This window comes from Pteropus alecto, unplaced genomic scaffold, assembly GCF_000325575.1.
Source record: "Pteropus alecto unplaced genomic scaffold, ASM32557v1 scaffold44, whole genome shotgun sequence".
Classification (NCBI taxonomy): domain Eukaryota; kingdom Metazoa; phylum Chordata; class Mammalia; order Chiroptera; family Pteropodidae; genus Pteropus; species Pteropus alecto.
The window spans coordinates 7,695,940-7,710,330 of record NW_006436812.1 but is presented as its reverse complement, the minus strand read 5'-3'; the positions used below and the strand labels follow the sequence as shown (position 1 = coordinate 7,710,330).

General features: G+C 53.8%; 1 protein-coding gene across 1 annotated transcript in view; it reads left to right on the top strand.

Moving 5' to 3' along the window:
* GSG1L (GSG1 like) overlaps window positions 1-14,391 on the top strand; it is a 70,655-nt gene that overhangs the window by 45,886 nt on the left and 10,378 nt on the right. The window contains exon 4 of the mRNA XM_006914050.1: window positions 12,622-12,692. Coding sequence (XP_006914112.1) covers window positions 12,622-12,692 — 71 coding nt within the window. The remainder of the gene's footprint in view (window positions 1-12,621; window positions 12,693-14,391) is intronic.

The following is a 14,391-nucleotide window of genomic DNA, read 5'->3' as shown; positions in this document are numbered from 1 at the left end:
GCAGCACTGAGGAGCCGGACTCTCCGTGGGGCGCGGGGAAGGGTTCCAAGGCAAGGCATCGATCACATGGTGGGCGTGGCGAGGGCCACACAGGGACCTGTCTCTGACTGTTACAGACACCATCATCTCTCCTCTGCCCCGTGGGCCTCCTTTCTGTCCCTTGAACACTGCAAGCTCATCCCCACCTCGGGGCCTTTGCACCTGCTGTGCACCTGCCTGGAATGCTCACCTGGCTGTCTCACTCAGGTCTCTGCTGAGTGAGGTCTTCCTTAATCACATGGTCTAAGGTTACACACCCCCGTACACCCTGCCCTAGTCACTCTTTATCTCATGGCTGTTTTTCATAGCATCCATACAATCTGACATTATTCGGTTTATCTGTTTGATAGTTTGTAGACTTTGAGCTCCATGGTTGAAGGGCTTTGCTCTCTGGTTCCTCACTGTACTGTGAGCACCTAGAACTGTGCCAGGCACCTAGTAGATGCTCATTAAATTTGTATGTGTGAGAGAGAGAGAGAGAGAGAGAGAGAGAGGAGAGAGAGAGAGAGAGAGAGTGACCGAATTCTTCTCTTTGGAGACCTCAACCCTGACTGCCTCATGCCTTTTCAGCTCAATCCCCACCATCACTGAGCAGAGTCAGGATCCTACAGTCCCCACACGAAAGTCCCAGGTCATGGCCCAGGACAGTTAGTGGCGGCCAGGGAGGTCAGGCACACGGGACTTCCCCACCCGCAGCTGTGGCCAGAGCGTGTTCACTAGGAAGGTGGCAATGACTGGCATGGCACGGGACCCATGGTAGGTGCTCAGGAAATGTTTATAGCATCCATGTAAACAGCCTGATGTCTAAATCCACCCCCATTAACACTGCATCAGTTGTCACTTCGGCTGTGGGAGAGCCTGGGGCATCTGTGGGCAACCTTGCTTTACTGAGGCAGAAAACAGGGCTGCTTCGTCCCGAGAAGCTGCTGTTTGCTGGTGCCCCATTTCAGATGGTCCCTAACAGCTCAGGCCCCACTAATGCAGGGGAAGATGGATGCTTCCCAGCATATGTGCCGAATATCACTTTACGCGTTCATAACTTGAACATTATGCAGAGGTTCATCAAATTTTATTTTCTTTCCTCTCTGAGGAGAGCATTTCAGCTTAGCTGGGCTGTTCTAATTTTTTCTTTCTTTTTTTTTTCTTTTTCTTTCCCCCGCCCACCTGCATGTCATTTTGTTTGACTCCTCTGTAACTAAAAGAACTTCCACTTCCCAGCTAGACCCCTCTGGTCTCAAATCGGAGATACTCCAAGAGGGGTTTTTTTTTTTTTTTTTTTTTTGGTGCCTTCCCTACAAACAACTCAGAGCACATGAACAGATCTCTGCACAGATTTGCAGGTGGCCCAGCAGCAGGGCTGAAATCCTGCAGCGGCCAGCATCCCCCACACTGCAGCCAGGGACACAGGGAGGAGATCCATGGCCCCACCTGCCCACGTTTCCTGCTCCTCGGGGGACAGCGGGTGCTGTAGAAAGAGCAGGGTTTTGGAGCACCCTGCCCTCGGCCCTGCCTCAGTGAGTGTTCTAGTCCTGTTGCTTTGCTGCTATGTGACTTGGGGCAAGGCACTGAGCCCCTCTGGGCTGGTTTCCTCTGACCCACAGTGGGAGAGCTTCGAGCAGCATCCTGGGAATGCTCACATTTGATAAGCCAGGTGATGTGCTGGGCACAGGGCCAGGCACGTGGAGGGCATTTTGTGTGTGTGAGTTCCCATCCTTTCTGCTACCGATGCAGAGTAAAAAGCTAGGGAACGGTTAGTTCAGGATGGAGATGGAGATGGTGTTTTAGATACTAGGATTCTAATCATCGTATGAATAACCACAGCCCATGCGTGGTGCCTGCCCTGTGCCAGGCCCTCCTCTAAATGCTTTGGAAGTTCATTCTACAACACCTCTGTGAGGTAGTAGGTATTATTATATCCCCATTTTATGGAGACAAAAATCAAGGCATAGAGAGGTAAAGTGACTTGTCAAGGTCACGCAGCTGATAAGTGCCAGAGCTGGGGTTAGGACCAGGTTGCAGTCAGTACCCGTGATGTGTGGCCTCTCAGGACTGATCTGAGGGGAGTCCACTGAGGCTCACAGTGTGAGGGCGGGTGGGGCGCAAGGCCATGAGTACAGAAGGGGGTATGAGAGGGTGCGCGTCCTGGGCGAGTGTGCAGGGTCTCCCAGCCCCTCCTGTTATTCTTATCAGCTGGAGAGGCGTTTGTGGATCTCACTTCATCTAGCCTTCTCCTCTGCCCTTCTGACCCAGGACGAGATGGTGCCCTGTGGGGGCTAATGGAGCAGGAAGGGCCTGAATCGCCACCCAGCCCCACCCCACTCCAGTCCTGTTGAATTTTTCTCTGCAGGAGCGAGCCTACTGCAAGTTTAAGGAGCAGTTGGGCAGATTCTGAAAGGTTTTCAGGGGCTTTAAAATGTGATGGTGTGTGGAAGAAAGGAGAGAGCGAGAGCGAGAGAGAGTAAGAGAGAGAGAGAGAGAGAGAGAGAGAGAGCGAGCACGCACGTGCGCCAAGGGGCCAGTCTGCACCCGCGTCAGGTAGAGAGAGAGAGAGACTGAGAGAGAGAGAGAGAGAGCGCATGTGCGCCAAGGGGCCAGTCTGCACCCGCATCGGGGTTGGGGTGGAGAGAGCCTATACCCGCTGACTCTGAGCAGCCTAGCCTGTTAGGAGACACTTCTGGAATCAAACCCTCCCAGTGTCATCTCGCGTGTTGTCCCCAGGGAGGGCATCTTAACGGGGCCTCTCAGGGGAGGGTCGAAGATGCCGAATGAAAGGTAAGTACTTGCAGATGGGGCTGTCTTGAAGGCTCGAAGCTCCGAGCTGGTTTAACAACGTGTGGAAAGAAAAGGAGACCTGTCGGATTGGACTCCAGGGAATTCAACACTCGCCTCCCTCGGGAAAGCTGCAGGGACTGGGGGGAGGGGAGCAAAGGGCCTGGCAGGGCAGCTCCTGCTCCCTGCTCAGGTCACGCTGGGTCATTGCGCCTTGCTCAGCAGCACTGCCTCCCTGAATTTACTTGTTAATTCCTTTAATTTCTCGTTTGTCTGCCTCCTCCTGCGTGCACACTGCGAAGGAGACCAGGGTCGAAATAGTTCCCACTCAGTCCCCGGTGCCTGGAAACATAGGGGTTCAATAAGTTACATTATTAGCTGACCACAATACTGATGCTCATTACAGCACAAGGTTGTCCAGTGCCTTCTGTCGGGTGCCTCACCGGTATGCGCTCGTTCTATCCTTACCGGGGACACGACAACGGAGACCAGGGGTGAAAGGAACTCTGGTTTATGAGTCGTGAGTGTCCAGATGAGTCACTTCACCCCTCTCAGCCTGTTTTTCTCGCTGGAAAATGGGCCGGGGACTTTCTTGCAGCTTTGCTATGAGGATTACATGAGATAGTGCAATGAAGTTTTGGGAAAAAAGCCAGGGCCTCCCTCTCCCAAACCCCCCGACCCACCAGAAACCTCTGTTGGGTCAAGTAAGTACAAGGCAAGTAAGACACACTCCCTGCCGGAGAAGGGGAGACAGTGCTGTTGAAAACCGGACGCCCTCAGAGAATCTTGCCTGCGATGCGCTTTGTTTGGTCCCCATGCTGGTTTTAAAATTCTTAAATTTTGTCAGGAGATTTCATGTTTTAAAAGATAAAGGTTTTTGGCTTGTCATGAGAAAGCTGAGGGTCTGAGCACACGGCCCCAGTGCCCGCATGGTCACTGTAGGCTGGAGAGGGGGGCGCCTGCCCCCACCTCAGAGCCCTCCAGTCTCGTCCATCGTCTGCCCAGCCCTGTGATGGGGTGGGTCTGCTGGACAGGACTCCAGGAGGAGGGCTGAGGTGACCCCGGGGGAGGCAGAGGATAGGAAAGCCTTCCCATACAAGACCCTTGAGCTCAGGTTTTAAAGACACACACAGTGCTCACCAGCCAGATGGGCAGTGGGTGCTAGAGGGCGTTCCCCAGCACGGGCGACAGCATGCGCCGAGGCCAGGGGGGAACGAGCAGGCGTATTCAGAGCTCTGTGAGCAGCGCGGTGCGACCTGTGAGGAGGAGAGGGCTGGGAGTGGGGCCTGGGTCTCCTCCCACAGCGTTTGCGGTGGGGGCCGATGGCAGCAGCAGAGTGAATGTGCCAGGATCCCCCTTCCCAGGTGCCAGGCCTCACCTGGCAGAGGCTGGTGCAGGGAGGGGTGCGGGGACCCCACCCTTACAGCTCTGCTCTCTCTTGTCTGTGGTAGGGAAACTGGAGAAAGGCCCCTTTCCACTTCCTCGCCTGCCACTCCCAGCCGACCCTCTGCGGGCTGCCCTAGGCCCCCACTGCCCTGAAAGAGCTCCTGGCAGCCTGGACGCTCGCACACTCCCTCCTCTCTGGGCTCCCCCCGCACCCCCAACTCCTCCGCTCAGGCTTCCTACACCCCTCCCGCCTGCTCCTCCCCTTCTCCGTCCTGTTACAGGGCCATGCCCACCATGCCCACAGCGTCCGGGCTGGGCCTCTTCCCTCCTCATCTGACATTAGCCTCGGGGGCTACACCTGTGCCAGGGCACCCCATGCTTAGTCCATTTCAGATGCCCGACTCCACATCCGGCTGTCTCCTTGGTGTTTCCACTTTGGGTTCTCAAAGGCACCAAAAATCGACGTGGCCAGGACCCACTCGTGGTGGTGTACCCAAACCCAGCCCTATTTCCACATGTCTCTCCATGGTGGTCCTGCCTGTGGCAGCCAGACATCTGCAAATCCTCACTCCCCAGGTCCCGTTCATCACAAATCCAGTGCCTTTCCCTGCAGTTAGTGGGCCTCTCTGTCCCTACTGTCATCCTTGCCCAAGGCTGCACTGGCCCGCGCCTCCTGGGTGGAGGTACCATGTAATCCCACATCCAAAATTCCCCCTCATCTGTCCTCCCCCAGAACCAGAATGCTACAGCTTCACTGCGCTAATATCATCAGGTTCCTGTCCCCTCATCTTTCTGCTTAAAACACTGCAGTGACTTCCCATGGCTCCAGGACAAAGGCCCGACTCCTCGCCATGACTTTTGAGGCACTGCCACTGCCCAGCCTCACCGTGGACCCCAGTCCCCCCTGCACACAGCGCCCCTCTGGATCTGCTCAGTCCCCTAGACTGGTCATTCTCCTGCCTCTGGCCTCTGGCTGCCACCCTCTCTGCCTGGAATGTCCCCATCCCTTGCCGTGATGATGAGCCTTCAGGTCATACCTCAAGTATGGATTCCAAACGGGACCAGACCCCTGGCCATCCTCTCACAGCCCGGGAGGGCCCCTCCACAGCACTCAGCACAGGTGCAGCCCTCCCCACCCCGCATCCACTCCCGCTTACTCTTGCAAGCTCTTTGGGCCAGGGACGCATGCCGACTCCCCCTCTTTATTCCAGAATACAGGGGTGGATGGAGAGAGTGACGGAGCATAGAGGAAGTCCTCCCCGAAGGAGCCTTTGGGCCATGTCATTGGCCAGGCTGTCAGGCCAAGGTGACCTTTGCCCCCTGGGAGCTTCCAGTGGTCTGGCTTGCGTGGCCTTCCTTTCCCTCTGTTTCCGCAGCCCCCTGAACAGCTCCGAGCTCAGGTACGCCCACCTCTGCGACTTTGCTCCTTGTAGCCGAGCCTGGGCTGAGGAAAGGGCTTTTGAGATAAACCGAATCTGGAGATTTTCACATCGCCCTGGGGCCCCCTTGGAGGCTGTCGGGGGTGGGGGTGGGGCTTGGGGTGGGGACTCCACTAAAGTTAGTGATTGTTTTCTAAGTGATAATTCCCAACCAAAGCAGTTCTGAAAATAATCTCAAGGAGATAATATCTAGATTTTTTTTTTTTTTTTTTAAAAACCAATATCGTAGAAAAGGAGACAAAACTGTCAGCGACACACAAAGATTAGGGGAGGGTGCCGACACGGTGGATAACTTTATCTTCTCTGTATTTCCCACATGGTTTACGTTACGATGCTATTACTCACAGATGGGAAGAGGAAAGAAAAAAAGAAGAACCTTTTTAAAAACCCATGTATTTCCCCCATCTTGGAATGGCACTTGCGATGAGATGTTATAGAATCTTAATTTCCTACCTGTGGCCGTTTATTTGGCAGCAAATGGATCCCTGAAACATCGCTGCGATCTCTGTCCTCTGCACCTGTTCCCCAGACGCTTAACCCCCGAGACCCTTCGGTCACAGCCCCCTGCTGTCATCTGTCTCTCCTTCCACTGCTTTATTTTTACTTCTCAGCGCCACCCCGCACTTCCTCACGTTTTATTGGGGTCCTTTGAAATTGCCGTATTTTCTCGAGAGGAGCACGGTGCCCAGAAATTAGAGAAGGCGCATGGAGACCCAGGGCCCTCACCGGCTCCCCTGATGAGATGGATTAGATCGCTGACCAAAACCCGCGAAAGAAAAGCGAAAAGCACAGACTGGTCCTGGAGGTGGAGACCCATCAAAGGGCAGTGGGAAGAACATGTGGAAGGGCAGCCACGCCCCGGATGCCCGTGCTTTCTCCGAAAAATCAGCCTGCTGAGGGGAAATGAGGGATGGGAAGGCCTTGGCTGGGCGGGGTCCCCGGGCACCCTCCAGCTGGGTGTCACTACTGATGGTTCCTTGGTGATGTCCATTTGTAGCCAGGGCTGTGGAGAGGACACTGGAGGCTTGGACCTGCCACATGGCCTAGAGTCGCATGGAGGCCGACCTGGCCTAAGCTTAGCAGAGTCCCACACACGCCCAAAGCCGGGGTCCAGTGCCTGGCTCTTCAAATGTGATGCAGGGGCCCAAAAACATGGGCTTCACCTGGCAACCTGTTAGAAATGCAGACTCTCAGGCCCCATCCCAGACCTGCTGAATCAGAATTTGCATTTTAATAAGCTCCTCGGGTGATCTGGAGGACAGAGCAGATGCTTCAGGAGGAGGGCATGGCCAGCAGAGGCCAGTGGATAAAGGAGGGTGCTACAGACCCTTGCCGCTCCAAGTGTGGTCCCTGGACCAGTGCCCATTTGCAAACACTCACAGGGGTAGGACGGATAAGTGTTTAGAAACCTTCACGGCAAGTTAAAATCGCTGGTACACCCAAGGAATTGCACGTGGTTTTTTTGTTTTTCTTTTAATTTCATTTTTATTTAAACTCACTTTTATTTATATTATTAAATTTACACTCACTTTTATTGCATTTTATTTAAAAATTGGTCCAAGATAGATTGAAAATTAAGGGGGGAAAACCTGTCCTTTATCACATAATTCGAGAAGCACAGCTTGAGAACTGTCATCTCGCACCAGGAAGTGGCTGGAGATTAGAAAGACAGAGCCAGCAGGAGCCCGTGAGAGCCAGCGCGAGAAGGGCCGGCTGTGCGGGGGGGGGACACGACAGGTCCTGGGGGAGACCTCGCTGGAAGCGCTGTGCAGGGAGGCCCTGGAGCTCCTCTCGCAACAGAGAGGCCACCTGGTGGAACCGTGCCAGGGCCTGGGGCTGTGGTGGCCACAGGCGGCCCTGGCATTAGGTACATAGATACTGGGGGCGTCCCTGACAATACACTGGTTCCGGTCCATCCTCAAACCCTCAGATCTTAGGAGCTCCCTTCTGCCGTCACTTGCCTGCATCCTTTTCTCTCTCAAACAGAGCAGCACCCAGCCTCAGCCAGATTCTAGATGTCGTGGGTCACTGGGGCAGTAATTGTGTGACGGTGTGGTCACACTCCACACAGTTGTTTGCACATCTGCTGGCAGTTCTGGGAGCTAGAGTTGGATGGTCCCCGGCCCCACTTTCCACAGGCCCCCATAGCATAGGTATGTCCAGGGCGAGTCTGCTGGAGATCCCGCTGCCAGCCAGCAATCTGCAGGACACAGTGGAAACTCGCTCCAACTCCAGGGACTGATAAACTCGAGTTCGAGTCACAGCTCTGCCACGAGCCAGCTGCAAATCAGTAGCTTCAAATCAGCCATGCTGGGAACAGTCACTCCACAGAAGTCCACAAACACTGCGGACGGGTTCTTTCTTTCCATTGTGAGCCAGTTGTTAACTTTTGCAAGCACACCACTAAACTTTGTAAGTTATACGTCTCTCACGTCTGTAATGTGGGGATGATAGTAATGATGATGATGTGGGGGTGACTCTGTGGTTAGGATGCAAATAGAATGGGTATAAATAGAATAACAATTAACGATTTAAACAATTTACCAGTTCGTTTGTCTCTCCCTTAGGAGTCTGAGTGGGCACCTCTGTTATTGTCACCTTCCCCTGGGGCCCGTTCACCTCTCCTGAGACCACGGCATCATCTCAGTCTGAGCTTCTGCTCTGACTCCCCTGTTTGGGGAACTCTGTCTCTTCTGGGGCTGGGACAGAAGGCTGTGCTGTGACCCAGTGGGTTCCTCCTGCTCTTGATCCAGAGGTGCTTGATACTTTGGAGCCTTGTTTCTGTTTCTTCCAAAACCTCACTTTTCCGGAGGCAACAAGTGGCTCAGGTCGAAATGATAGCATGGAAGGGAGGGGTGTTGGGGTTTTTAGGGGGCTGGTTAATGCGTTGAAATGATATCCTTCCACATCTGGAACTATGAAGTGGAGTCGCAGAGTGACAGGCCGTCAAGGATGATGACGATGACGATCGTAATAACAGTAAAGACAGCACCAAGTGCCAAATGGGGCTCTGAGAACTCTAAACTGATGATCTAAAGCGTTTTCTAACTCACTCAGTCCTACGGCCACCCTACGCGGTAGGCGCATTATTGGCCCACTCATCAGACTCGGAGAGGACGGTCCTACGGCCACCCTACGCGGTAGGCGCATTATTGTGCCCACTCATCAGACGAGGAAATCAAGACTCGGAGAGGACAGGCAGGGACGTGTCAAGACTCAAATAGCTCACAGAAGAGACGCTGGAGACCTGGGGAGGGGAGCAGCACAGCCAGTGACGGAGGGCCTGAGGCTCCCGGGGTCCCACCTGCTGCCCCTTCTGTGCGCTGGTCACCCCAAAGCACCACCAACGCCCTTCAAGGCACTTATCTAGACCTGTGGGTAATTTCCCACACCATCGTTTAAAAAAAAAAAAAAAAAAAGCCCGTCCTCAGAAAGCATGTAATGTTTTGTGCAAGGTTACAGTTCACATCAAAGGACAGCGTCACCTAGTGACATCTGTAGTCGCTCCTTTTCTTTCTACGCAAAGCGCAGCACCCCGGGCGACCCCGAGCTGCCTCTCCAGTGGGCTGCCCTTCGCCCCACGCTGCTTGTCTTCATTCCCTCACCTTCCTTCCATTTCCCTCTCTATTTTCTTCTCGTCTGACATTCCTCGATAATCTTTTTGCCAAGCACAGCGGAGAACGAGATAAACTCCATTCTTCTCTCTGAGTTTAAAATGTCTGGGGAAGAGCAACGATCGAACAAGTGTAAAAATCGTAGTGGCTGACCCGTTCCGAGTCCCCGTTCTGTGCAGGTCCTGGGCTCCAGTCCCCACAGCAAGCAGTGGAGCGGTGGTGGGTGTCCTTCCTGTCCTTCCTACCACCACAGCTACGCCCGCCGCCATGTAGCAAACTCAGCACCACAGCGATTCAGGCAGGTGAGCTGCACGGGATCATGCTGTCTGTGAACAGCAGAGCTGTGCTCAGCCTTCATCCCTCCTCACTGCAGGGCCTGAGGTCTCAGTTGCACCCAAAGCATGCCCTGGTCCTCCACGTTTCCTGCCAGGAAGCACCGGGGACTAGTGAGAGGGTCATCAGCCCTTGCCATACCTGCCGCCAAGCCTTAGCCACTCACCAGACAGCTGTCAAGATCCTGCAGATCTGTTATTTTCACTGGTGAATCTGGTGGTGAGGGCTGCATTTGTGCAAGGAAACCAGCTCTTTCCAGAATGGCAAACGCAGCACAGCAGAAAGACAGGCAGACCCGGGCGTGTATCCTGGCTCCCTCTCCGAGAGCTGAGCACATCGTGTGAGCTTTCATGCAGCTTCGGTGTCACCTCCTCCGTGAAGCCTCTGCTGGTCCCGACATGAGTGGTTCCCTCAAACCCAGCTGCACATTGCAAACTCCCAGGTGACTTCAGTGGGACTCCAAGCTGAGAAACATTGGCTGGACTATTTCCCGTTCTTTGACATGTCAACGACTGAACTTTGGGCATCTTAGCAGCAAAGTTTGAGTGACCAGGGAGAGGAGGGGCTCTCTCCTTAAACATCAGCTCCTTTGTTAAACGTCAGCTCCTTCACTCACTGGCCCCTCTTCCGCGGCTGAGGCTCTCAGCAGAGCCCAAGGAGGTGCCAGCATGAGGTGTAGAGGAAAATGATCTCAGGATAAGAAGCCACGAGAACTGGGAGTGTAGGAGGATCAAGGAATCAGTTCAAGGTTAAGGCTGTGAGACACAGGCAGATGTGGGAGGCCCAGTGCATGGTGGGGCTGGCATTTATTGACCCAGAGGCCCTGGGCGTGGCCGGGCAGGTGGCCCTCTGCAATGAGGCCCTCTGGTCCAGCCTATCAGCCAGTGTTTGAATCCAGCTGCAGCTTCGTGACTGGCGACACTCCGGCCTTAAGCACCTCTGTGGATGGGAGACTCAACTAGAGTTCTCGTTAGATACATATGCAACATTAGTTGGAAGAGCGAAACAACTGGAAAACACCTAAACGTTTATCAATAGGATATGAATATTATTTTTTTAAAAACAACCGTAAGGAAAAAAGATGAGTGAGATTAATGTATACTGCTAGAGAGAGATGTTGGAAATCTACAAGTTAAAAAATCAGGTTGTAAAAAATAGGTTTAATTTGAGACAATTTACATAAAAAGGTATTAATTCTGAAAAGGTAAACATGAAACTGCTAACAGTGATGGTGCTGCTACGTGAAGGTGTAATTATAGGGGAGCTCTGGCTCTCTTTATGGGTTGGAAAAAAAATTTTTTTTGGAACAAACCTGTGCTATCAAGAAAATAACAAAGATGTTTCCACTAAAAGCCAGAAAAAAAAAAAAAAAGGGACATTTTTCTTTATATTGAACCTTCCCATAGCATCAACACTCAGGCTTTGTTCTGCCATCTGGGGCCACCCAGGCCACAGAAGATATTAGTTAACAAAGACTGTGTTCAGAGTTTGCTCCCTGAGAAGCTCAGGCCTGGTCCCTTAGTCCGGACAGCCTGGGCAACCCTCGGGTGGCATTTGGCCAACGCCTGTCATTTTCTAACGCAAGCGTGAGCTTGTCTTCCTACTAGACGGGAAGCTCTCTGGGGGCAGAGACCATGAAGTGACATACTGTCCCCCACACAGCATCTGGTGCAAACCAACAGGGTAGAGCCTCGGGGAGTTCCTGTCGGGGGATTGAATGAGTGACCTGGGAGGACCAAAATTGCCAGTGCAGAGTGTTCCTCCCCCTTCTACTAAGGCCGTATATTTCTGGCATTGCTTGCGTGTCACTTACCACCTTCCCCACGTGTCCTCCAGCCTCTGCACACCATGGCTGAGCGATCAGGAATGAGAGGAGATGGAAAGAATCAGAAAACAGGGGTGAGGCACTGGAGGGTTGAGACTTCCTTGCATGAGAGCGAAGAGGGTCGCAGTGGAAAGGAAAGCAGAGCGGAGGAATGGGGAGACGACACAGAGGGCGCTGGAGAGTTTAGGGGAAGCACTGAAAGTGAGACATGGGGCAAGAGAGGTTTCGGGACAGCTGCGAGGCTAGCGGAAGGCCAAGGGGCGTGGAGGAGGTGCAGCCGCAGGTGCAGAGCTGGGGGCGCGTTCGGCGATGTAATGATTACGATGGTTTCTATGTCAGGGAACCAGACTTTCTCCGAGGGTGATGTGATACACGTTTGGACTGGACCACACGGAGCTCTGGGATTTGTTGGGGTTACGAATGGATGAGTGCAATGTGGGCACGCGGCCCTGCCCGCTCCCTCTGGGTCGGTCATCGGTGGGGGTGGGGTGAGGGTCTGGGTCTGGAGCCAGGCTCTGCTCCGTGCTTGTCATCTCCTGTCACGTCCGTGGAGGCAGCCCCCTCTGGAACCGTGGCGACCTTGAGGTGCCACACATGAGAAACGCATGTTGTTGGTGGGAAAGAGCACTGTGCCAGATGTCAGAAGCCCAGGGCTTTGTTTATATGTAGAAATAGTTAGGAAATGTTTTAATTTAGTTGAGCAAGGTGACGCTGCTGAAAAAAGTCCATTGCCCCCAAGTCAGAAAATAGAGGTAAGTTGAAAAAGAAGGCTTCAGATTTTATCTACTATATTGTCATTATTTAAGATTAATCACCATTAAGCTTTTGGTACATATTCACTCAAATAATTTTTCGTAATATCAGTGCATAATTTTGAAACAAACCTAACTGTACACATTCTTTTGTAATTTACCATTTGCACATATTTGAATTTTTTTGTGTGTGGGAGCACATGGGTTTAGATCCCTGTTCCACCTCTAATTTATTAGCTGTGTGGCACCCGGTCAGTCACGTCACCTACCAGCACCTCAGTTTCTTCATCGATAAAGTAGAGATAATGACGCCCACCTTAGTAAGGGACTCATGGGCAGGGGCACAAAGCCGGTTTGCGAAAGGTTCTCCGGGGTTGGAGAGCTGCCCTCCTTCAGATCCTGGGTCACTGCCGTCTCAGCCTGCTCTTCCTCACACAGGCTCTTGTGTCCTTTTTTTTTTCCAGGATTGAGAAAGGGGATGGGAACGAGGAGGAGGACCTGCGCTTGGACTGCCGCCATGAGCGATACCCCGCCCGTAAGTGGCCTCTTCCTCGGGAGCCTCTGCTACAGACTCCGAGGAGAAAGAACCCTGGAGATAAGCCAGGCCAACCTCTCCCTGCACCCTGCCTTTCCCCCACAGAAACGTGCTACAGATGGGGAAACCGAGGCTGGTGCTCTGCACACGGCAGCCACGGCCCTCGCGTTGGGGGCGGGAATGCCCAGGAAGCGAGAGGGAGGCTGGAGCATTTGAAGATGGGCAGGTGGACTTCAGCTCAAGTCCAGGCCTGGGCCAGATGTTGGCCCAAAGGCAGAACAGCAAGTGGGTCAAACTGGCCAAGTCAGGGAGATGGCAGCGGACAAGATTTGTCCGAGCCGTAAATGCTCCTGGCGGCTTAGGATGTATTGACTTCATAAGCCTCACTCTGGGGGACACCACAGACAGAATCTAGGGCACCCATTCGGAAAACAGAAGTCTGGGCCAGAAGGCAAAGGGGAGGTAAAAAGAGAGAAGGGCCTCGTTCCAGACAGGAAAGGGAAGAGCCTATGTGAGGTTAAAGTAACCCGAGCCTGCTGACCGCCCACCCCGCCCCATACCGAGGGCTCTTTGTGCCTCATCTCGTATTCTCGCTGCCCCTCAACCCCTACGGAAGTTACTATCCATATTTTGTAGATGAGGAAATTAAAGCTCAGCGAGGTGGAGTGACTCACCCAAGGTCACACAGCTCAGCAGCAGAGCAGTTAGAGCAGACCCTGCCAGTGCCCTGCCCACATCTCTCAGCAGTTTTAGGGAACTCAGGTGTCTTCCAGGCCTCCATGTCTCCGTGCCTGCGGGAGCTCCCTCGCCCCAGGATTAGCAGTGCCGGGTGGGCCGCCCGCTCCCCTGTGCCACTTCCCTTTTCTCCGCCCAGTTTCCCCGCATCTCCTTAAGGTCTCCCCGACACTCGAATTCCTACCCGAGGGTCTGCTTCTGGGGAGACTGAAACCGAGACGGGATTTAAACTCAGGTCTGTCTCACTCCCAATCCTGTGGTCCTAGTAACTGGCTGAGAAATGGCTCTGACCGGAGGGGTAAGACGGAGGTGGGTGAGGAGCGTGGGAGGAGGCCTGGCTGGAAAAGAGGGGAGGCCCCTGTGGGAGGCACCGGCCCAGGACGAGGACCTGCCTGAGGAACAAAGGGTGGCACTGCAGTGGACACTGGACTCACACACCGCGGTTTCATGACAGGTGTCAGTGCTAGGGTGGAGAGCTTCCTGGAGGAAGGGGTCGAGAACCAGGCCATGGAGGCAGCTGGGGCGCACCCGCCCCAGGGACAACAGAGGGGAGCAGAAATCCACCAGAGGGGCTCAGGAAGCACATAGTAGGGACAAAAGCTGAGAGCCCCTGGCGCTGGCTCCCTTACTTGGCCTGAGCCTCCCCAAGCTCCCTGAAGCAGGCAAGAAACCCAGGGTGGAAAGAGGCCGGGAATGGGGGGCAGCTGAGGACCTGGGAGAAGGAAAGGCCACATCCCTGAGGATGAAAGAGAGGGGAGCTAGTCTGGCCCTCAAAGCAAACCCTGGAATCAAGAATGAGGGTACCCGGGGTCAGGGGAACACAGAAGTCTCCTATCCCCAGGCCGAGTCCCACGGCCTCACCCCCGACCTGGCACCTGCCTTATCTCCTCGGCATGAAAGGAGCTAGGTCAACAGCCTGCGAAGAATTCCATCTTTCCTTCCTTCGACAAATATGTATCGATTA